General features: G+C 42.4%; 1 protein-coding gene across 1 annotated transcript in view; it reads left to right on the top strand.

The window, feature by feature from the left end:
• The window catches only part of LOC311099094 (5'-AMP-activated protein kinase subunit gamma-1-like), a 56,521-nt gene that overhangs the window by 13,922 nt on the left and 19,197 nt on the right, over positions 1 to 23,402 (top strand). Inside the window, exon 3 of the mRNA XM_084139725.1 lies at positions 4,593 to 4,866. Coding sequence (XP_083995851.1) covers positions 4,593 to 4,866 — 274 coding nt within the window. The remainder of the gene's footprint in view (positions 1 to 4,592; positions 4,867 to 23,402) is intronic.

Genomic DNA, 23,402 nt, shown 5'->3' with positions numbered 1-23,402 from the left:
AGGCTGGGATGGGCTACAGGACAATAGGCAAGCAGCTTGGTGAGAAGGCAACAACTGTTGGCGCAATTATTAGTAAATGGAAGAAGTTCAAGATGACGGTCAATCATCCTCGGTCTGGGGCTCCATGCAAGATCTCACCTCGTGGGGCATCAATGATCATGAGGAAGGTGAGGGATCAGCCCAGAACTACACGGCAGGACCTGGTCAATGACTTGAAGAGAGCTGGGACCACAGTCTCAAAGAAAACCATTAGTAACACACTACGCCGTCATGGATTAAAATCCTGCAGCGCACGCAAGGTCCCCCTGCTCAAGCCAGCGCATGTCCAGGCCCGTCTGAAGTTTGCCAATGACCATCTGGATGATCCAGAGGAGGAATGGGAGAAGGTCATGTGGTGTTATGAGACAAAAATAGAGCTTTTTGGTCTAAACTCCACCTCCTTCCCTCAGTAAGAGCATTGAAGATGGGTCGTGGCTGGGTCTTCCAGCATGACAACGACCTGAAACACACAGCCAGGGCAACTAAGGAGTGGCTCCGTAAGAAGCATCTCAAGGTCCTGGAGTGGCCTAGCCAGTCTCCAGACCTGAACCCAATAGAAAATCTTTGGAGGGAGCTGAAAGTCTGTATTGCCCAGCGACAGCCCCGAAACCTGAAAGATTTGGAGATGGTCTGTAAGGAGGAGTGGGCCAAAATCCCTGCTGCAGTGTGTGCAAACCTGGTCAAGACCTACAGGAAACGTATGATCTCTGTAATTGCAAACACAGGTTTCTGTACCAAATATTAAGTTCTGCTTTTCTGATGTATCAAATACTTATGTCATGCAATAAAAGGCAAATTAATTACTTAAAAATCATACAATGTGATTTCCTGGATTTTTGTTTTAGATTCCGTCTCTCACAGTTGAAGTGTACCTATGATAAAAATTACAGACCTCTACATGCTTTTTGAGTAGGAAAACCTGCAAAATCAGCAGTGTATCAAATACTTGTTCTCCCCACTGTACATACATACATACATACATACATACATACATACATACATACATACATACAGTACCAGTCAAAAGTTTGGACACACCTACTCATTCAAGGGTTTTTATTTATTATTTTAAAAAATTACATTGTAGAATAATAGTGAAGAAATCAAAACTATGAAATAACATACATGGAATCATGTATTAAACCAAAAAAGTGTTAAACAAATTAAAATATGTTTTATATTTGAGATTCTTCAAATAGCCACCCTTTGCCTTGATGACAGCTATGCACACACTTGGCATTCTCTCAACCAGCTTCACCTGGAATGCTTTTCCAACAGTCTTGAAGGAGTTCCCACATATGCTGAGCACTTGTTGGCTGCTTTTCCTTCACTCTGCGGTCCGACTCATCCCAAACCATCTCAATTGGGTTGTGGTCGGGGGATTGTGGAGGCCAGGTCATCTGATGTAGCACTCCATCACTCTCCTTCTTGGTCAAATAGCCCTTATACAGCCTGGGTCATTGTCCTGCTGAAAAACAAATGACAGTCCCACTAAGCCCAAACCAGATGGGATGGCGTATTGCTGCAGAATGCTGTGGTAGCCGTGCTGGTTAAGTGTGTCTTGAATTCTTAATAAATCACTGACAGTGTCACCAGCAAAGCACCCCCACACAATGACACCTCCTCCATGCTTTACGGTGGGAACTACACATGCCGAGATCATCCGTTCACCCACACCGCATCTCACAAAGACACGGCGGTTGGAACCAAAAATCTCCAATTTGGACTACAGACCAAAGGACACATTTCCACTGGTCTAATGTCCATTGCTTGTGTTTCTTGGCCCAAGCAGGTCTCTTCTTATTATTGGTGTCCTTTAGTAGTGGTTTCTTTGCAGCAATTCGACTATGAAGGCCTGATTCACACAGTCCCCTCCTGAACAGTTGATGTTGAGATGTGTCTGTGACTTGAACTCTGTGAGGCATTTATTTGGGCTGCAATTTCTGAGGCTGGTAACTCTAATGAACTTATCCTCTGCAGCAGAGGTAACTCTGGGTCTTCCATTACGGAGGCGGTCTTCATGAGAGCCAGTTTCATCATAGCGCTTGATGGTTTTTGCGACTGCACTTGAAGAAACTTTCAAAGTTCTTGAAATGTTCCGTATTGACTGACCTTCATGTCTTAAAGTAATGATGGACTGTCGTTTCTCTTTGCTTATTTGAGCTGTTCTTGCCATAATATGGACTTGGTATTTTACCAAGTAGGGGTATCTTCTGTATACCACCCATACCTTGTCACAACATAACTGATTGGCTCAAATGCATTAAGAAGGAAAGAAATTCCACAAATTAACTTTTAAGAAGGCACACCTGTTAATTGAAATGCATTCCAGGTGACTACCTCATGAAGCTGGTTGAGAGAATGCCAAGAGTGTGCAAAGCTGTCATCAAGGCAAAGGGTGTCTATTTGAAGAATCTCAAATATAAAATATATTTTGATTTGTTTAACACTTTTTTTGGTTACTACATGATTCCATATGTGTTATTTCATAGTTTTGGTGTCTTCACTATTATTCTACAATGTAAAAATAAAGAAAAACCCTTGAATGAGTAGGTGTGTCCAAACATTTGACTGGTTGTGTGTTTGTGTTTTAGTCGAGCAGTAACAATCTCGGTCAACCAACAGCCTAACGACCTAACAGTCGACTAATTGTGGTTAGCCCTACAGAGATGTCTAGACAACTTCTTGGTTGTGCAAGCTCTGGCTAGATGTGTGTTCTTTGGTTTTGAGTTTAGTAGCGATTTGGTTTTGCTTCTTCTCACTGAGTGAGATTATTTTACTAGCCTTTTATCATGCTTTTCTACTAAATTGATCCATGCAAAGCAAGCTTCCTCTTCCTTCTCTCTTTACATTGTCTGAGTCGGTCTTTAAGTGCTTTCAGTAGTTATTTTCCCAACAACCTCAGTCTTTTCTCTGAATTATAGGATTTGATTCCTTCTTGAGATTTTATTGTTCTCTTTTTCAACTGTGTGTAGTGAATTAGAGCTTGCAAGAAAGGCATTTCACTTTACTTGTGCACGTGACATTGAAACTTGAACCACCTGTCTTTCCTGCTGATAAAACTCTCCTAGCTGACTAGCTTGCCTAAACACGCTGTTGCGCAAGAAGAGAGAAAGTTTGTTGGCAAACAGAGGAGTAGGATGTGTGCTGTCTCTCTCTCAGATTTGTCACAGGATTGGCCAAATAGAAATGTGTGTAGAGTAGGGCCAGCCTTAAACAAATATCATGCAAATATCATTGTAGAGAGGATTTAATTTGCAGAGGCTCAGGACTGATTTGATGGTATGTAGTACAGCACCAGTATATCTGGACCAATAGGGAATGTTTAGAGAGACTTCTCCCACATGCACTGTAGGTGTGGTTGTAATTTACTCTTGGCACTCCTTTGAGTTCGTAGCCTGTTTTCTGTCACCTAAACACTTCTCTGCAACATCTTACTGTTTCTTCTATAAACACCACTATTGTGTTTATCATAACGTTTTTGCATTTCCTTATTAATATACAGTAGCACACTCCCCAATAGGCTTTAACTTATAAGTGTATGAATTTGCAAATGTTCCCACTTTGACCCATATTTTTTGTTTTGTTTGCAACACAGGGTGTTGCACTGCTGTTTCACTGACCGCCAGGTATGGTTTAAAATTAGGCAGCCTTCCATCTTACTCTGTGAGTTTCCCCTTCAGACATGTTTATGACAGAGCTCCTTCTCAGTCTCAATCTGTAAAACATTTACCCACAACACAAATCAAGGCTTTGACCTGTTTCCCAGAGAGTCAGTCCACTGTAAGCTAGATTGTGTCCTGCAGTCATCTGTTATACTATTAAACACGGGGGTTAATGTTCTCGGTCACTGCGACGGATTTCCGTCATATGGGATTTTTTATTGAAAAGGACTGGAATTGATCAAACTTGCAGTTTAATACATGTACAAAAGAATCCCTAAAAGCATGATGTTCATGACTTTTTTTCATGAAAGGGGAGGTTAACTTGTCCTTGCAGACAATCAATCTTAGATCGACTTAAAGGAAAATACCACTCAAACTATATTTTGGTATTTGTTTCATTAGCCCACTGTTGATGCAGTCCTTAAATGTTTTTCATGTCAGCAATCAGTTTTCAAGATATAGAACTTTCTAAATATCAGGAAGTGCCACAGTATGATGCGATTTTTATTTTGGGTTTAACCCCTGTAAACAAGTTCCACAGGGTAATGTGATAGGTCATATGGTTTCATATCTCAGACAAAGAGAAGTGACTTCACCCAAGCCATGGGCATCTCTCCTACAGACTGTCAAGCCTTATATATTCTGCTCAGGCCCTAATGCATTATAAATCAAACAAATAGAAATTGTGATGATGTGAAACAATATTTTCATTTTATGCTAATGTGGCCTTGTGGTTTCTTTGAATACAGTCCATAAAGCCTCTGTCAAAATAGTCCCAGGTGTCAATATATCATCCTGCTCAACTGAATAGTGACACATTGTGCATAAACAAACAAGGTATTTGCATGAGTCCATGTAAATGAAATCCCTTCCTCTCTTTTATCTCAGGGAGAGGTCTGCAGCCACTCTGTCAGCTCAACTAAAGGACTCTTTGTGAGGGGGGGTCCTGCCGGTGTCAGCCAACCCTCCAGTCCCATGTCTGCCTCTGCCCACTCCCAGTCCCGGATCAGCCCTGGCTCATCCAGAACCATCTACCCCTCCACCCACCAGGTCCCCTCACCGCTCAAATCCCCCCGTTGCCTCAGCTTCAGTGGTATCTTCCGCTCTTCGCCCAACTCATCGTCCAACTCTAGCATCAAGCTCTTCTCTAGGACCAGGAAAGGTAATACAAAATACATGTATTTCAAAGAGCCAACTGTGGTTTCCTGTATTCGCTGAAAAACCTCAAGGCAGGAAGTTATCAGCATTATTGTGATCTTAGACTTTGATTCTGACAGAATTATCTATGACTGAATTATGTGCAGACACACTGTTGTAATAATATGGAATAATTACCATAGCAAACACAGGTAGCTCTTCAAAAGAAAATGGTCACAAAATGGTAAAACCCTGTACAGTCCTAGCGCATTGGTGCTAAAAAGCCCTGCAAGAGCTGTAGGGGGCAGCAGTCCCCTTCTGGAAAGCAAACACAATGTAAACATCACCATCTTATTGCCATGTCCTGAGAGCTCAGTGACCCATCATGACCTAGACCATTCTGGGTCTTAAGCTTAGAGTATTATTACAAAACTGCAGACAGATGTGCTTCCTTCCTTATCTAGACTCTTTATCATCAGTGTCAACAACTTCCTCTTGGGGTTAAAAGAAAGAAGTGACAAACATAGAGGACTTTGTTTAGCTTATGTTTTCTGGCTTTCATGGGTGGCCTATAAAGCCAGAATGTCATATTGTGCTGCTGGCCTCTGGGATTCATTGAACTAGAGTCCAAGCACATGTTTTCTAGCTAATATTCATAGAATTATGAATTATTAGGACAAACTTACATTGTGAATGATAACATGTGACCACCAGAGTCAAGAGTCAACACATCGCCCTGGTAGTAATGTTGCTTAGTATTTCCTCTTTAAAACATTAGAAAGGCCTTGGACTAGAGCTACGGTACTAAATGAAACTGTAGATTCAAAGAATTTAACAGTCATGACTGTTTATACCAGTGTTATGATTATGACAGTGTTATGTAGCCTTTATGACTTTAGGTTTCAAGTAAACTGTTTACCAAAATAATGATTGGTTGGAAGTGATTTGTTGAGTATTAGAGAGTAGCTTCCTTGTCAAATGACCAGAGAGCAGAGTTAACCAAAGGACTTTTAAGCTCTTCAGTCTCAGTACTTGTATAGTTAATGGTCTAATGAAAATCAGTCTGTTGTGCATGGAAATACTCTGGTTAAAACACCTAAAAGGTGAGTCATTTTCCCTGGCTGGTGTTCACCCATTCTTCCCAGTTCCTATGAAGAGTCTTGTTTAGCAGCTTATAATGGAACACTCCATCTGGGCCAGGCCTTAGCTTGGGGCAAGCTCTGTTTCATCCTGAAGATTAATATGGGTCACCAACTGTACTGAAACTCATACACTGACTGGGGCCACTACTTTTGAAGGTTCATGGCTTGTTTAAACTGTTGTTATAATCGAGCATCAGTTTCCACAAGGGTGTGCTATGCCCTGTTCATTTCTTGCTCTCTTCCATCCATCACGTTATGAGAAATTGTTTGGGGCTTGGATGTCAAGAATTCTATATTTTCTCCAAGGGTTTTTATGCATGGCATCTATTGACTTTTGGGTTTTATGCTATAATATAATAAGCTATTTGTCCTTCAAGGTAATTTCAACGTTCATGTCTTTATCTGGAAATGCCCAGACAGACTTGTACAAAGCTCTTCAGGCAGGCAGGCAGTCTCTCTCCCTCTCCTCTCCTCTCCGCTCCTCTCCTCTCCTCTCCTCCCTCCCTTCCCCTGCATTCTGTATGTGGTCAGTAAATTAAGGTCATTAAAGTCATTTTTTACAAATTGCCCCCAATTCACTGAGACCCATGAGAATAGAGTATAAAGAGATAGATGAGACTAAATCGAAAGGGAAGAGACGTCTAGAGAAAGAAGAGGAAATTCTTTGACTTTTTTTATCCCTAGTTTATGAAACCCCAGCGTAAAAACAATTGAGGTGTCATAGGAGCAGAAGGTCAAAGGTAACACTCTGACTGCATCTCCTCATTCATGCACTGCTGAACTGTTTATTGACTTGTTTGGGCTGATCAGTTGCATAACCATTTTTTATGAATCTGGGGTAGTATAGAAGCCAGTCAATAGTGTCATAACTAACTGGGTCATCACAGGGGTGTGGTGGTGAGTGTGTGGAACCCATTATCTGATCAGATGACTCCACAGCCGCCAGGCCAGGCCAGGGAAAGACCATGAGGCGTCCATTCAGTCAGCTGAGGATGGTTGAGGTGATCTGGGGCTGGGATCAGCACTTTTTAAAGGTCAGTCTTCCTGAGTTAGCTACAGTACTGGGACAGTGACCTGACCTAGCTGTCGCTCTGCGAGGCAGAATGTTCAACTTAAAGTACATACAGTGCCTTCAGAAAGTATTCACACCCCTTTACCTTTTCCACAGTTTGTTGTATTACAGCCTGAATTGAAAATCGATTACATTTGGGGGGTATCTCACTGGCCTACGCACAATACCCCATAATGTCAAAGTGGAATTATGTTTTTTATTTCTTTTAACAAATTAATTAAAAATAAAAAGCTGAAATGTCTTGAGTCAAGTATTCAACCCTTTTGTTATGGCAAGCCTAAATATGTTCAGGAGTAAACATTTGCTTAACAGGTCACATAATAAGTTGTATGGACTCACTCTGTGTGCAATAATAGAGTTTAACATGATTTTTTGAATGACTACCAAATCTCTGTACCCCACAGATACACTTATCTGTAAGGTCCCTCTTGTTGAGCAGTGAATGGGCAAATGTTTCACAATCCAGGTGTGGAAAGCTCTTAGACTTATACAGAAATACTCACAGCTGTAATCACTGCCAAAGGTGATTCTACAAAGTATTGTGAATACTAATGTGAATTAGATATTTCTGTATTTCATTTTCAATACATTTGCAAAAATGTCATGTTTTCACTTTGGCATTATGGGGCATTGTGTGTAGATGGGTGAGAAAATCAATTTAAATTCAGGCTGTAACACAACAATGTGGAATAAGTCAAAGGGTATAAATACTTTCTGAAGGCATTCTTACGACACCTTTTGGTTTTTATATAGTTTGATTTAGATTGGGGATGGGCAACTTTGATGGGGGTGCAATTATGCACATTTTGCCATGGGGTGTAGAGAAAATGTTGCAGTTTTAAAGCAAGTTTGCTGCAATTCTACACATCTTGCCATGGGGTTGAGAGATTTTGCAATTTTAGAACAAAATTCCTGCAATTCTACACGTTTTGCCCAAGGATGGAGGCAAATGTTTGCAGTTTTTAATATGATGGCTACTGATCAATGGGCCCTCCCTAGTCGGTAATTCGACCATGCTTACTACAAGTTTAGATAGCTGGCTGCTATACTAACTTACCAACAGTGGTGTAAAGTACTTAAGTAAAAATACTTTAAAGTACTACTTAAGTAGTTCTTTTGGGGTATCTGTACTTTACTTTACTATTTATATTTTTGACTACTTTTACTTCCTTTATTTTCCTTAAGAAAATATTGTACTTTTTATTCCATACATTTCCCTTGACACCCAAAAGTACTCGTTACCTTTTGAATGCTTATTAGCAGGACAGGAAAATAGTCCAATTCACGCACTTATCAGGAGAACATCCCTTATCATCCCTACTGCCTCTGATCTGGCGGACTCACTAAACACACATGCTTTGTTTGTAAATTATATCTGAATGTTGGAGTGTGCCCCTGGCTTTCCGTAAATTAAAAAAACAAGAAAATGGTGCCATCTGGTTTGCTTAATATAAGGAATTCGAAATTATTTATACTTTTACTTTTGATACCTAAGTATATTTTAAACCAAATACTTTGTCTTTTGCTCAAGTAGAATTTTACTGGGTGACTTACTTTTACTTGAGTCATTTTCTATTAAGGTATCTTTTACTTTTACTCAAGTATGACAGTTGGGTACTTTTTCCACCACTGCTTACCAATCTAAAACAATTTAGCTGACATGGACTAATTGAGTGACTGCTGATGCACAACGAAATTTTGAAATAACACCTTGTGTATTCAGGGACGCCAGTTGCCCGTCCCTGATTTTAGATAGTGTTATGAGTATATACACGTTGGCTTTAAGGTGAATGCACCAATTTGTAAGTCGCTCTGGATAAGAGCGTCTGCTAAATGACGTAAATGTAAGACGGGGACGGATGTGAGTATGGTGATTTGAATGTGTTCAGGGGGGGTTGGGGTTAAGAGGGGGGGGACGCAGACGCTTACCCAATCACTTTGTGTGTCCCTCCCGGGCTGGCCTCCTTTTACAGGCTGCTGAAATGCGTAGTATATTAAAGACGCCACCCACAGCTGCACCTGACACCAACAGATGCCACTACTAGAGCTCTGTAGAGAGGCAGAACAGTGCAAAATAGAGCAGAGAGCGGGAGAGCGAGACAGTCCTACCAAAACAGAGCAGAGAGGGGGAGAAGAGGAGCAAAGTGAAATTCAGCAGAGCGAGAGGAAGAGAGTCTGTGTGTGCTGTGCTACACTGTGCATCATCACTTGGGAGTGTTGGACCTAGTCTCACAGAGGACGTGTGGAAATTCCATCTTTCTTTCCCTGCGTGTTCTCCAGCGAACATGTGAGCTGCCACAGACACCAATACCCTAACAGCTCTCTGGACTCACTGAGACATTTTAATGAATGAGCTTACAGAAAGAAGAAGAGATCCTTAACTTTCCAAGAAATACAAGCATGAAGACCAACCATGTCTAAATGACAGATGGCACATCAATGGGAAGGAGAAGAGGCAACTCTTAACCAGAAGAACAGATCTACTCAGGAGAACAAAAGCAACCTTAATCTAAGATAGCCCATTGACTGAAGAGGGCCCTCCAGACCAAAGCACATCCTCCTAGGAAAGGTTCAGCTCTTTCCAGAATACCAACACAAAGCCATCCAGAGCTAGAAGAGTAGCCTTGCACAAGAGACTTTCAGTAAGCACCTGACTGGTTGGGAAAGACCCTTCTCCGGACATATCTTTAATTTCATTTTGGCACAGATCTTGTCATTTGACACCGATCTTTAGCTTTATTCAATTTACAAACATGCATCAGGCGGAGTAACAGGAGTAGCTATTTCGTCACACATCTGAGTAGTGGTGGTGGTGCCCTACAGTGTGACTCGTCCCAGTCCCGGATGGTCATGGTCCATATTGGGTGTTGAAACCATCGCTTGAACCCGCTGGTGTCCATGAAGAGGTTTGGCAGCCTGAGGAGGAGTAAGAAGCGGAAGCAACAGGACCTGCTAGTGGCAGGAAGATGCCAGCCAGAGCCACCATGTATGCCTGGTAATGTCTTGTACTGTTCACATGATCACACTATATGATCACACTACTATAAAAGTGTCTAACTGCATAGTATATGATGGGCCACAAGACCTAAAACAGTGCATGTTGAATATATTATTCCCTCAATGTCTCTTTAGATTCTGACTATTACACTGTAAATAGTGTATTGTTACCAATAGGGAAGCCGGTCTTCCCTTGGCAACCATGCATATATGCCACTGCAGAAAGCTAACACTATGATGCCCTGTCACCTTATTAATTTGGCCACTTACTTGCAAGTTAAAGCTAGGGGTCTCATTAACGCAGAAATCTTTGTTTTTCACTCAGGAAAAAAGATAAAACACATAAGAAATATCTTGCTGTGTTTTGTAAACGCAGATCTAAAATGCTTCTTATTGTAATTTCTAATCGGCATCAGACTAATTTTGTGCTTCAGTTGCACTTTTCCACTCTAATGACAATTCACAAACAGGCATTCTATCAGCAGACAGCACTCTGACTGATATACAGTGAGGGAAAAAAGTATTTGATCCCCTGCTGATTTTGTATGTTTGCCCACTGACAAAGACATTATCAGTCTATAATTTTAATGGTAGGTTTATTTGAACAGTGAGAGACAGAATAACAACAACAAAAATCCAGAAAAACGCATGTCAAAAATGTTATAAATTGATTTGCATTTTATTGAAGGAAATAAGTATTTGACCCCCTCTGCAAAACATGACTTAGTACTTGGTGGCAAAACCTTTGTTGGCAATCACAGAGGTGAGACATTTCTTGTAGTTGGCCACCAGGTTTGCACACATCTCAGGAGGGATTTTGTCTCACTCCTCTTTGCAGATCTTCTCCAAGTCATTAAGGTTTCGAGGCTGACGTTTGGCAACTCGAACCTTCAGCTCCCTCCACAGATTTTCTATGGGATTAAGGTCTGGAGACTGGCTAAGTCACTCCAGGACCTTAATGTGCTTCTTCTTGAGCCACTCCTTTGTTGCCTTGGCCGTGTGTTTTGGGTCATTGTCATGCTGGAATACCCATCCACGACCCATTTTCAATGCCCTGGCTGAGGGAAGGAGGTTCTCACCCAAGATTTGACGGTACATGGCCCCGTCCATCGTCCCTTTGATGCGGTGAAGTTGTCCTGTCCCCTTAGCAGAAAACCCCCCCCCAAAGCATAATGTTTCCACCTCCATGTTTGACGGTGGGGATGGTGTTCTTGGGGTCATAGGCAGCATTCCTCCTCCTCCAAACACGGCGAGTTGAGTTGATGCCAAAGAGCTCCATTTTGGTGTCATCTGACCACAACACTTTCACCCAGTTCTCCTCTGAATCATTCAGATGTTCATTGGCAAACTTCATACGGGCCTGTATATGTGCTTTCTTGAGCAGGGGGACTTTGCGGGCGCTGCAGGATTTCAGTCCTTCACGGTGTAGTGTGTTACCAATTGTTTTCTTGGTGACTATGGTCCCAGCTACCTTGAGATCATTGACAAGATCCTCCCGTGTAGTTCTGGGCTGATTCCTCACCGTTCTCATGATCATTGCAACTCCACGAGGTGAGATCTTGCATGGAGCCCCAGGCCGAGGGAGATTGACAGTTATTTTGTGTTTCTTCCATTTGCGAATAATCGCACCAACTGTTGTCACCTTCTCTCCAAGCTGCTTGGCGATGGTTTTGTAGCCCATTCCAGCCTTGTGTAGGTCTACAATCTTGTCCCTGACATCCTTGGAGAGCTCTTTGGTCTTGGCCATGGTGGAGAGTTTGGAATCTGATTGATTGATTGCTTCTGTGGACAGGTGTCTTTTATACAGGTAACAAGCTGAGATTAGGAGCACTCCCTTTAAGAGTGTGCTCCTAATCTCAGCTCGTTACCTGTATAAAAGACACCTGGGAGCCAGAAATCTTTCTGATTGAGAGGGGGTCAAACACTTATTTCCCTCATTAAAATGCAAATCAATTTATAGCATTTTTTACATGCGTTTTTCTGGATTTATTTGTTGTTATTCTGTCTCTCACTGTTCAAATAAACCTACCATTAAAATTATAGACTGATCATTTCTTTGTCAGTGGGCAAACGTACAAAATCAGCAGGGGATCAAATACTTTTTTCCCTCACTGTATGTAGCTACTTTTGCTGGTATTTTTCTGGGTGTTGCCAGCCTACTTTTCTCCGGTAAAATGCAAAATTAACTTTTAAGCAAAACATTAGGAAATGTAGCTGGCTACGTTCTTTCTATGATAAACATTAGAAATATGATGGCCATGCATTGTTTCTACAAAAAATACCTTGCTTTTTCTTTGCAAGCTCATTTACTTGTGTGGCTGCCAGCCAAATAGCTATTTTCTGCTGAATGTGTTGCACTAATGTAGTTTATGTGAAGGAAAACTATAGTTGCACGTCCCCGATCACTCTATTGAAGCAAAAAAACACGACTTTTAATATAAAACGCGATCCCTGTCAATACACAGCTGGACTCACCTGCTCCCACTTTCTCCCGTTGTGCTATTTACAAACAATCACATGACTGGTTCAACTGTTCTGGGGAACTATGGTAATCTTCATAATGTCAAATAATGTGACAGGTGAAATGAAGAGCGCGATCTGCTTTATCTCCCAAATATTAAAATGTATTGAAAAACAGAGATAATGAATCAGACTCAGACAGAATAAATGTTTCTTATCAGAGCAGTTAAATTAATCCTCTTGATTCAGTAGTAATATAAACAGCATCCATTTTGTAACAAGTACAGTTAGGTAGACATCACTCTGACCCCATGTTTATCCGGACAGTAAAAACAGCATTAATTTTGTAATTAGCACTGCACCCACATATAGGGGCTGCTGACGGCTCAGAGGTCTTTATGACTGGTGTTCCTCAGGTCTTCATCCCTCAGGTTTTAGATAAGGGGCTCTCGTTTCACAGTCGCATACTACACATCCTTATAAAACACTTGAGCCCCTAAAGTAGAGAGGATTCATGTGTTGAGTGAAGCAGTAGCCAAGCATATAGGCGTGTAACTAAAACTGCAGTTAGTATCTTGGTAGTAGCTGGTATCTTGGAGCATTGTACATTTGTGGATTGTATGAATCCAATGTAACAATGAAATACAGTGAGGATATGAGAAATAGCCTAGCGGTTAGAGCGTTGGGCCAGTAACCGAAAGGTCGCTAGTTCGACTCACAGAGCCGACAAGGTGGAAAATCTGATGTGCCCTTGAGCAAGGTAATTAACCATAATTGCTCCAATGACCCTACACTCTGAGAGTGGGATATGGAAAAAACACATTTCCAATTCGCACATCCGTACTTGTACATGTGTGAAATAGGACAAATATAGGCACCCACCAAATTATTATTATTATTATTATTAAATATGTTACTTTCTGGATATATTATTTATTCTTAAAATTTGAGTACAAAATAGAATGAAATATACTTCCAGTACTGTATAAAAAGCACAACAGTAAACTAACATGTTTTGACTTTTTACATTCAATCTAACTAATCTTGATTTAGGAGTTCTCGTTTTATTTTATTTTATGGACTAAATAGAATGGTAATTGATAGTCCTTCTACTTGAACAGGATGATAATCCAAATTCGTTATTCTTTGCCCACATTGGTTAGTCTCGGTGGAATCGGCGCTGCTCTATTTTGGAACGTTAAACTATCTGAAAATAGACAGTGGCCCGGCTTTCGGGGGTGTCGCCTCTCCTTCCAGAGTGTCAGGGACAGGGATAGGGCAGCCTGGTATCAACTGATCAAGTGTCAGTCTGTGATGCATCACGAGACATGATGCATAAGTCAATACTTTGCATTCAATGCAAAAAGATATGTGGCAGACAGACATGTACACTCACAGACAGTGTCAAGTCAATCTAATAAAAAGTGACTGAAATCCACTTCAGATTTCATTCAAGGCTCTTAGTTTCTAGAACTGCAAGACCATTGTGTCCAATGGAGGTCAAACTTTTGTGCCAATTGACTTCAAATTTCATATGCCAGGTCATGACGGTCCCCGGTCACATATGTAAAATTTGGGAGGGTTCAACCTTTTTAATCCTTCGAAATCGCCCCTATAGCCCCCGATTTAGTCAATTCTTATAATTGCAGGAAATTCAATAACACTCTTTAAGGGACAATCTTGAACAATGCCCTGAGTTTCAAGTCTTTACGTTAAGAATGTACCATTCTACAGAGGATGGAACATGGAAGACAGTGTTTTTGTGGAACTACAGGGAAAGAATGAAAGACCATGTTGAGGATAAATTAAGTCACTTCCTGTTAACAAAGGGCATCACTATAAAGTCAGAACTGGGTATGTTAGCTGGCTATATCACAGTCCACGGGGTCATCATGGTTATGTAAGGGGGTGTAGGTGATGCTTTTCTATGGAAGAAAGGCCTTGTTCTCAGTGGGACCAAGTTTTCACTGTGAAGAGTTAACTTCACATGGTCAGGTGTAGGCCTGCGTTCATCGGGAGCTTCTGCTGAACGATCCCATACTTGAATTGTGTTTCTAGCCTCAACTGTTCTGCCAATGTCACTCAAAAGCACCTTAAATCAGCTTCAAGTCAGGCATACCTTTCTGCCATGTAGTGTTAATAATTGTTAATTGGATTAGGGTTATGTCTAGGGTTGAGGCCCTAAACCTAGCTTCATGTCCACTCCCGACTGAAACCTAACCCTAGATTAAAGTCCACATCCCAGCTCAACCGGTACCCTAGCCATATCCCTAACCCTGGCCTTTTATCAATTCGATTTGCTCACCTCCTGCTTCATTTCTCCTCTGTCCTCTCTAGCCTCCTTTCGTAAAAGGTCAAAGTTAATCGAGGAGAGTAGGCGAGGAGAGCGAACGTGGATGGAAATGCACTTGCTTGAAATGTGACTGGCCTCCTCATTTTACAGGGGTGGATCCTAAAATAAATGTGTAAAGTGCTCAAAACAAATTAAAGTTAGTTGTGCAAGACATTTTATAGATAAACCAATAAGTAGCATGTTGTTTTTAAAAGTGTGCACGTTTTTCTCCTCTGACAAAACAAAAGCTGATTCAAAGGGGGTGTGGCAGATTTCAAAACTCGGATACACATGAGCATCCTCAATGAATGGTGGCTATCGAGGAGGGGATGACGCTTCCGTTTGCCTACTAACGAATTGACACATTCCTCGACCACTTATCGGTTACCGGGTCATGGAGGAGAGAGGACGGAGGACGGTCTTTTGCCCTAACGAGAATCTCCCCCTAGCTTAATGTCCACATTCCGGCTCAACCCTAGCCATAACCCTAACCCTAGCTCTCACTACTGGTGTCCCCAAGTGCTTGACTCAAGGCCCTCTTCTCCAAATACACCAAGTCACTCGGCTCCGTCATATCCTCACATGGTCTCTCCTATCATTGCTATGCGGATGACACTCCACTACTTCTCTCCTTCCCCCCTTCTGACACCCAGGTGGTGACACACATCTCTGCGTGCCTGGCAGATATCTCATCTTGGATTTCAGCCCACCACCTCAAGCTCAACCTCGACAAGACGGAACTGCTCTTCCTCCAGGAGAAGTCCTGCCCGCTCAAAGACCTCTCCATTACGGTTGACAACTCCACAGTGTCGCCCTCCCAGAGTGCAAAGAACCTAGTTGGTCTGACCCTGGACCAACACCCTGTCGTTCTCAAACATCAAAGCAGTGACCCGCTCCTGCAGGTTCATGCGCTACAACATCCGTAGAGTACGACCCTACCTCACAGAGGAAGCGGCGCAGGTCCTAATCCAGGCACTTATCCTCTCCCGTCTGGACTACTCAAACCCCTGCAACTCATCCAGAACGCTGCAACCCGCCTGGTTTTCCACCTTCCCAAGTTCTCTCATGTCACCCCGCTCCTCCGCACACTCCACTGGCTTCCAGTCGAAACTCACATCCACTACAAGACCATGGTACTTGCCTACGGAACAGCAAGAAGAACTGCCCCTCCCTACCTTCAGGCTATGCTCAAACCCTACACCCCAACCCGAGCACTCCGTTCTGCCACCTCAGATCTCTTGGCCATCCCACCCCTTCGGGAGGGCAGCTCCCACTCAGCCCAATCCAAGCTCTTCTCTGTCCTGGCACCCCAATAGTGGAACCAGCTTCCCCCTGAAGCTAGGACATCATCCGAAAACATCTGAAACCCTACCTCTACAAAGAGTATCTTAAATAATCCTCCTCACCTTGGCTCAATCCTAGCCCTAACTTTAACCCTAACTTCTTGTTCACATCCCCTATGGCTTGAGTTAGGGCTGAGCCGGTATGTGAACATGAAGTTAAGGTTGATGTTAGTCTGCCTCCCTGCCTGTCTGTCTGTCTGTGAGTGTATATGTCTGCCTGCCTCTGTCTCTCTGTCTGTGAGTGGATCTGTCTGTCTGAGAGGTGGTGGAAGAGAGGAGGGAGATAATGGAGCGGGGAAAAGATTAGGGGAGGGAGGGGGAAAAGATTAGGGGAGGGAGGGGGGAAAAAGGAGGGAGCAAGAATAAAGGGGAGAGGAAGGAGAGGGAAACAAGGGGGAGGGGTGAGAAATAAGGGAAGCAGGGTGGATAAAGAGTAAGTAGAAATAGCGACAGGGCGGGAGAGGGGATTAGAGAATAGAGAGAACAGCTATAAAAAACGACAGACTATCTGTCTGTGAGTTTATGCCTGTCTGTCTGAGTCTTTCAACAATTTACCCATTGCAGCTTTATCACCAACTTATTTGCCTTGAATACAATGTATTGACTTATGCTTCAATACCCTTGATGCATACAGTGGGGGGAAAAAGTATTTAGTCAGCCACCAATTTTGCAAGTTCTCCCACTTAAAAAGATGAGAGAGGCCTGTAATTTTCATCATAGGTACACGTCAACTATGACAGACAAATTGAGATTTTTTTTCTCCAGAAAATCACATTGTAGGATTTTTAATGAATTTATTTGCAAATTATGGTGGAAAATAAGTATTTGGTCACCTACAAACAAGCAAGATTTCTGTCTCTCACAGACCTGTAACTTATTCTTTAAGAGGCTCCTCTATCCTCCACTCGTTACCTGTATTAATGGCACCTGTCTGAACTTGTTATCAGTATAAAAGACACCTGTCCACAACCTCAAACAGTCACACTCCAAACTCCACTATGGCCAAGACCAAAGAGCTGTCAAAGGACACCAGAAACAAAATTGTAGACCTGCACCAGTCTGGGAAGACTGAATCTGCAATAGGTAAGCAGCTTGGTTTGAAGAAATCAACTGTGGGAGCAATTATTAGGTAATGGAAGACATACAAGACCACTGATAATCTCCCTCGATCTGGGGCTCCACGCAAGATCTCACCCCGTGGGGTCAAAATGATCACAAGAACGGTGAACAAAAATCCAAGAACCACACGGGGGACCTAGTGAATGACCTGCAGAGAGCTGGGACCAAAGTAACAAAGCCTACCATCAGTAACACACTACGCCGCCAGGGACTCAAATCCTGCAGTGCCAGACGTGTCCCCCTGCTTAAGCCAGTACATGTCCAGGCCCGTCTGAAGTTTGCTAGAGTGCATTTGGATGATCCAGAAGAGGATTGGGAGAATGTCATATGGTCAGATGAAACCAAAATATAACTTTTTGGTAAAAACTCAACTCGTCGTGTTTGGAGGACAAAGAATGCTGAGTTGCATCCAAAGAACACCATACCTACTGTGAAGCATGGGGGTGGAAACATCATGCTTTGGGGATGTTTTTCTGCAAAGGGACCAGGACGACTGATCCGTGTAAAGGAAAGAATGAATGGGGCCATGTATCGTGAGATTTTGAGTGAAAACCTCCTTCCATCAGCAAGGGCATTGAAGATGAAACGTGGCTGGGTCTTTCAGCATGACAATGATCCCAAACACACCGCCCGGGCAACGAAGGAGTGGCTTCGTAAGAAGCATTTCAAGGTCCTGGAGTGGCCTAGCCAGTCTCCAGATCTCAACCCCATAGAAAATCTTTGGAGGGAGTTGAAAGTCCGTGTTGCCCAGCGACAGCCCCAAAACATCACTGCTCTAGAGGAGATCTGCATGGAGGAATGGGCCAAAATACCAGCAACAGTGTGTGAAAACCTTGTGAAGACTTACAGAAAACGTTTGACCTGTGTCATTGCCAACAAAGGGTATATAACAAAGTATTGAGAAACTTTTGTTATTGACCAAATACTTATTTTCCACCATAATTTGCAAATAAATTCATTAAAAATCCTAGAATGTGATTTTCTGGATTTTTTTTCCTCATTTTGTCTGTCATAGTTGACGTGTACCTATGATGAAAATTACAGGCCTCTCTCATCTTTTTAAGTGGGAGAACTCGCACAATTGGTGGCTGACTAAATACTTTTCTTCCCCACTGTATCTATGCCTCAATATTCTTGACGCATATCTATATTGATGTGTATCTTTTAGCATTGAATGCAATGTATTAACTTATGCATCATGTCTCATGATGCATATCTTTTTGCAAAAGCATCACAGACTGATGCTTATCAATGATATCATGTTGCAATGGGTCATCACACTGGATGCTTGGGATGTTATGGATGGTGGCCTTTGGGATATCTCACTGGATGCTTGGGGTGTGACGAACGGTGGCTTTGAGTGGCACTTTGCCATGAACTGCTCTTGATTTTAGCCCCAGTCTGACCTGGGATCATTGGAGGAAGGGATTATGGCCCTAGCTGTCATGATGATGTAAATCCATATGTAATAATAATAATTAATAATTTCATGTATCCTTATATTTGCCCTATTTAGATGCATGTGTGAATTGGAAATGTGTTTTTTGCATATCCCAACTCCCCCTGAGACACCCTCAGAAAGTGGTGCCACGGCCATTATCAACAGCGACCCTGGAGCAATTAGGGTTAAGTGCATTGCTCATGGGCACATCACTTTGTAGGCTCTGGGATTCGAACTAGCAACCTTTCCAGTTACTGGCCCAACGCTCTATCCGCTAGCCTAACTGCCGCCCATGTGTAAAGCCATATGTGGTGCTATGTTTAGTTGGTCTGGTCCCATACTTTATGTTCTGTGCCAAGTCTTCTATGGTTACAGCATGACCATAATAGAAGAGTATGGCATGTCAACAATAGAAGAATTGTCTATAGCAGATGGTACGAGGCTAGAAGAGTTGGCTGGCATGTGTAACCCCTTTGTAACGTTTGGTCCTCCTGACCCTGACAGATCTTTTGAGTCAAGACAATGTGGTATAGTTACTTAGCTTGTTTTAAACATTACAATTTATACATTACAATTTACCCCCATGCACGCACGCACCACGTCTTTTTCCAAGGGCACAAGCACTGTTCATGATACAAACTGTTCACACTCCTCTTGTTGGTGGAGAGAATTATGCAGGGTTGAAGCTTATTTCTGGCAATTCTACACATTTTGTCATGGGTTGCAAAGAACATTTTGCAGTTTTAAAGCTAATTTTCTTGCAATTCCATACATTTTGCCATGTATAATGTGTATTCATGTGATATTTGAGTGACTAAAAAATTACAACAATATCTATGGGCTAAAAAACCTAAATAAAAAAACGTTAGCTGACATGGGCTAGTTGATCTGGACATTTCTGACAAGTAATAAATAAATAGCTCTCTAAGGTTTGCAATGACTGACATGACAAGAGGAACTGATGATGCACTACCCAATTTCGAAATTGCACCTTGTGCATTCTACTATTACAACTTTCAAGAGTAATTTTAAAGCCGGACTGAATTCCTTTGAACCACTGCTTTAGACTAGGTTAGGTTTAGACTAGCCTAATGTTAAGGCCAAGCGGCATTGCGATACATGCCTTTTTCTTAACACCTAATGGAAAGAACACTGGCCAGTATGACACCATCACCATCGTAGTTTACCATTGCCCTTGTGTTTTCCAAATGTAGTGTGAGTAATACGACATGTTGATTTTTAGATGTGTCAGTTTACCATCTGAGAGGCCCGTCAGCAACATCCAAGGGCCAGTGCTAGTCAATGGACTAGAGGTTGACAAACACTGGTATAGATGACTCCAATATCTCTAATACCCCATGTGGTGTATTCCCCCTCCCCTCCCTGTGTGTTTGGGTGAGGAGGAGCTCCCTCCCTGCTGTCCCCTGTGTTATCTTCTCCTATGGAATGTGCACAACAGCATGGCTAAAATAAGACACCAACTCGACTGAAGAGAGGGCTGGTATTAGCCAGCTAAATGTCAGATATTGGAGATAGCTGGACTGGGCAGACATGTTTTTATGTGACATGACGAATGCCCATACAGATTTATCCTCTTCAATCAAGTTGACCTTTCTTTAGTTTAGATGGTATATCGGTTTACTATTTACTTTTGATGAGTTGAATGTTACTGGCATTTTAGTATTCAGTCCCTTTTATTTTACCGTTGTATTTGCATCTATGTAGACGGAGAAGCCAGTGTGCACTATGATTCACCCTTAAGTCTCTAAGCAGCCATTTAATTATAACTGTTTGTTTATGTTTCTGCAATGTTATGGAACCGTGGAAGTGGTTTGTTTGTCAGATCAAAGATTTACTCTAACATTTACTCTATATCCACCAATTTTTCACATTTGTGTTATTTTCATCAGAAATAAATGCTTTATGTATGTGTAAAATATCACTGTCTTCAGATGTTACATTAATATATTTTAGATGTGTATTGCAATTGGTTTTGTTGCAAAACTCTATCCATTGTTTAGCTGGAATGGAATGTTCGTATCCTGTATATTTAACATATAAATCTAACATATCACAAATCTAGCCTCATGCTATAGTGTTTGGTTAGAGTTAGGCCTCGTCCCAAATTGCACCCTATTCCCTATATAGTGCACAACTTTTGACCAGAGCCCAGATCTCATATGATTGTACTGATGAATTTTTTTATATATATTTTTTAAATATTTATATAATATTTTTAATTATTTGTCACATTTGTGTTTAACCTTTCAGGGATGATACTTTTTTCTCTGAGAATGAGGTGTTTTGTAACAAAATGTGATTGTTTGTCTCTCTGAAATGAAACCATCTAGTGATAGATTAAACCAAGGACTGTATATATGAATGGACAAAGCCATTGATCACATGACGCCATTCATTCCTATGTGAAGACTCAACAGCGCATTGAAGCCAAATTAAGTAGTTTAAGATGGGGTCTCATGGAGACAAAACATGCACAGTTTGAGCTTCTCCTTGAAGTGACGTTGCAAGCTATCAGTGGTGCTGCCTGTCATTGAATAACTCGAGTTGAAGGCCGACCGGGGTACTACAGGATGCCATTAGCAACTAAATTATCCTTAAAGCTTCTTCTGTGTGCGATTTTTAAAATAATCGCTTCAAGGACATACATATGGTACATTACTAGCAGTTATTGGTACCATGATTGTTTTCAAAAAATTTTTTATTTATACTAAGATTGACCCATTCACTCTAATGGGGGATCCTGTTTTCTGCTAACAATGCCTGCAATACCGCAGTTGGCCTTGAACCTCTGTGGCTTCAATGAGAGGGGGCAGTCGTTCTCCCCTGGGTTAAACAAATACGTCTGTCATTTATTTGAAGATGTTCTCTGATACTGTGTGGTTCTCCAACCCGTTCCTGACAACCTACATACAGTACATCCAAATGAGTCTACTGTACTGTCATAAGACTCACAAGCTTAACCTGCCTAAATGACTACCGACCCGTAGCACTGACGTCTGTAGCCATGAAGTGCTTTGAAAGGCTGGTCATGGCTCACATCAACAGCATTATCCCAGAAACCCTAGACCCACTCCAATTTGCATACCGCCCCAACAGATCCACAGATGATGCAATCTCTATTGCACTCCACACTGCCCTTTCCCACCTGGACAAGAGGAACACCTACGTGAGAATGCTATTCATTGACTACAGCTCAGCATTCAACACCATAGTGCCCTCTAAGCTCATCACTAAGCTAAGGATCCTGGGACTAAACACCTCCCTCTGCAACTGGATCCTGGACTTCCTGACGGGCCGCCCCCAGGTGGTAAGGGTAGGTAACAACACATCTGCCACACTGATCCTCAACACGGGGGCCCCTCAGGGGTGCGTGCTCAGTCCCCTCCTGTACTCTCTGTTCACCCATGACTGCATGGCCAGGCACGACTCCAACACCATCATTAAGTTTGCCGACGACACAACAGTGGTAGGCCTGATCACCGACAACGATGAGACAGCCTATAGGGAGGAGGTCAGAGACCTGGCCGTGTGGTGCCAGGACAACAACCTCTCCCTCAACGTGACCAAGACAAAGGAGATGATTGTGGACTACAGGAAAAAAAAGAGGACTGAGCACGCCCCCATTCTCATCGACGGGGCTGTAGTGGAACAGGTTGAGAGCTTCAAGTTCCTTGGTGTCCACATCACCAACGAACTATCATGGTCCAAACACACCAAGACAGTCGTGAAGAGGGCACGACAAAGCCTATTCCCCCTCAGGAGACTGAAAAGATTTGGCATGGGTCCTCAGATCCTCAAAAAATTCTACAGCTGCACCATCGAGAGCATCCTGACTGGTTGCATCACCGCCTGGTATGGCAACTGCTTGGCCTCCGACCGCAAGGCACTACAGAGGGTAGTGCGTACGGCCCAGTACATCACTGGGGCCAAGCTTCCTGCCATCCAGGACCTCTATACCAGGCGGTGTCAGAGGAAGGCCCTCAAAATTGTCAAAGACTCCAGCCACCCTAGTCATAGACTGTTCTCCCTGCTACCGCACGGCAAGCGGTACCGGAGTGCCAAGTCTAGGTCCAAAAGACTTCTCAACAGCTTCTACCCCCAAGCCATAAGACTCCTGAACAGCTAATCATGGCTACCCGGACTATTTGCACTGCCCCCCCACCCCATCCTTTTTACGCTGCTGCTACTCTGTTAATTATTTATGCATAGTCACTTTAACTCTACCCACATGTACATATTACTTCAACTATCTCAACTAGCCGGTGCCCCCGCACATTGACTCTGCACCGGTACCCCCCTGTATATATAGCCTCCCTACTGTTATTTTATTTTTTATTTTTTCTCAACACTTTTTTTGTTGTTGTTTTATTTTTATTTTTTTTACTTTTTTTATTTTTTGTTAAAAATAAATGCACTGTTGGTTAAGGGCTGTAAGTAAGCATTTCACTGTAATGTCTGCACCTGTTGTATTCGGCGCATGTGACCAATAAAATTTGATTTGATTTGAAGCTTTGCTTACACTGCACTGTGAATATGATCCACTGAAATCAGTTGATTGCTGTTTCCAGGCCCTGGCAGCACTTAACCATGCTCCGCTGATGATACATGAGGATACTTAATGATATTGAAATCAA

Source organism: Coregonus lavaretus (assembly GCF_964263955.1).
Source record: "Coregonus lavaretus genome assembly, chromosome: 23".
Lineage (NCBI taxonomy): Eukaryota > Metazoa > Chordata > Actinopteri > Salmoniformes > Salmonidae > Coregonus > Coregonus lavaretus.
The sequence above is the reverse complement of the archived record's forward strand: the minus strand, read 5'-3'. Positions and strand labels throughout refer to the sequence as shown.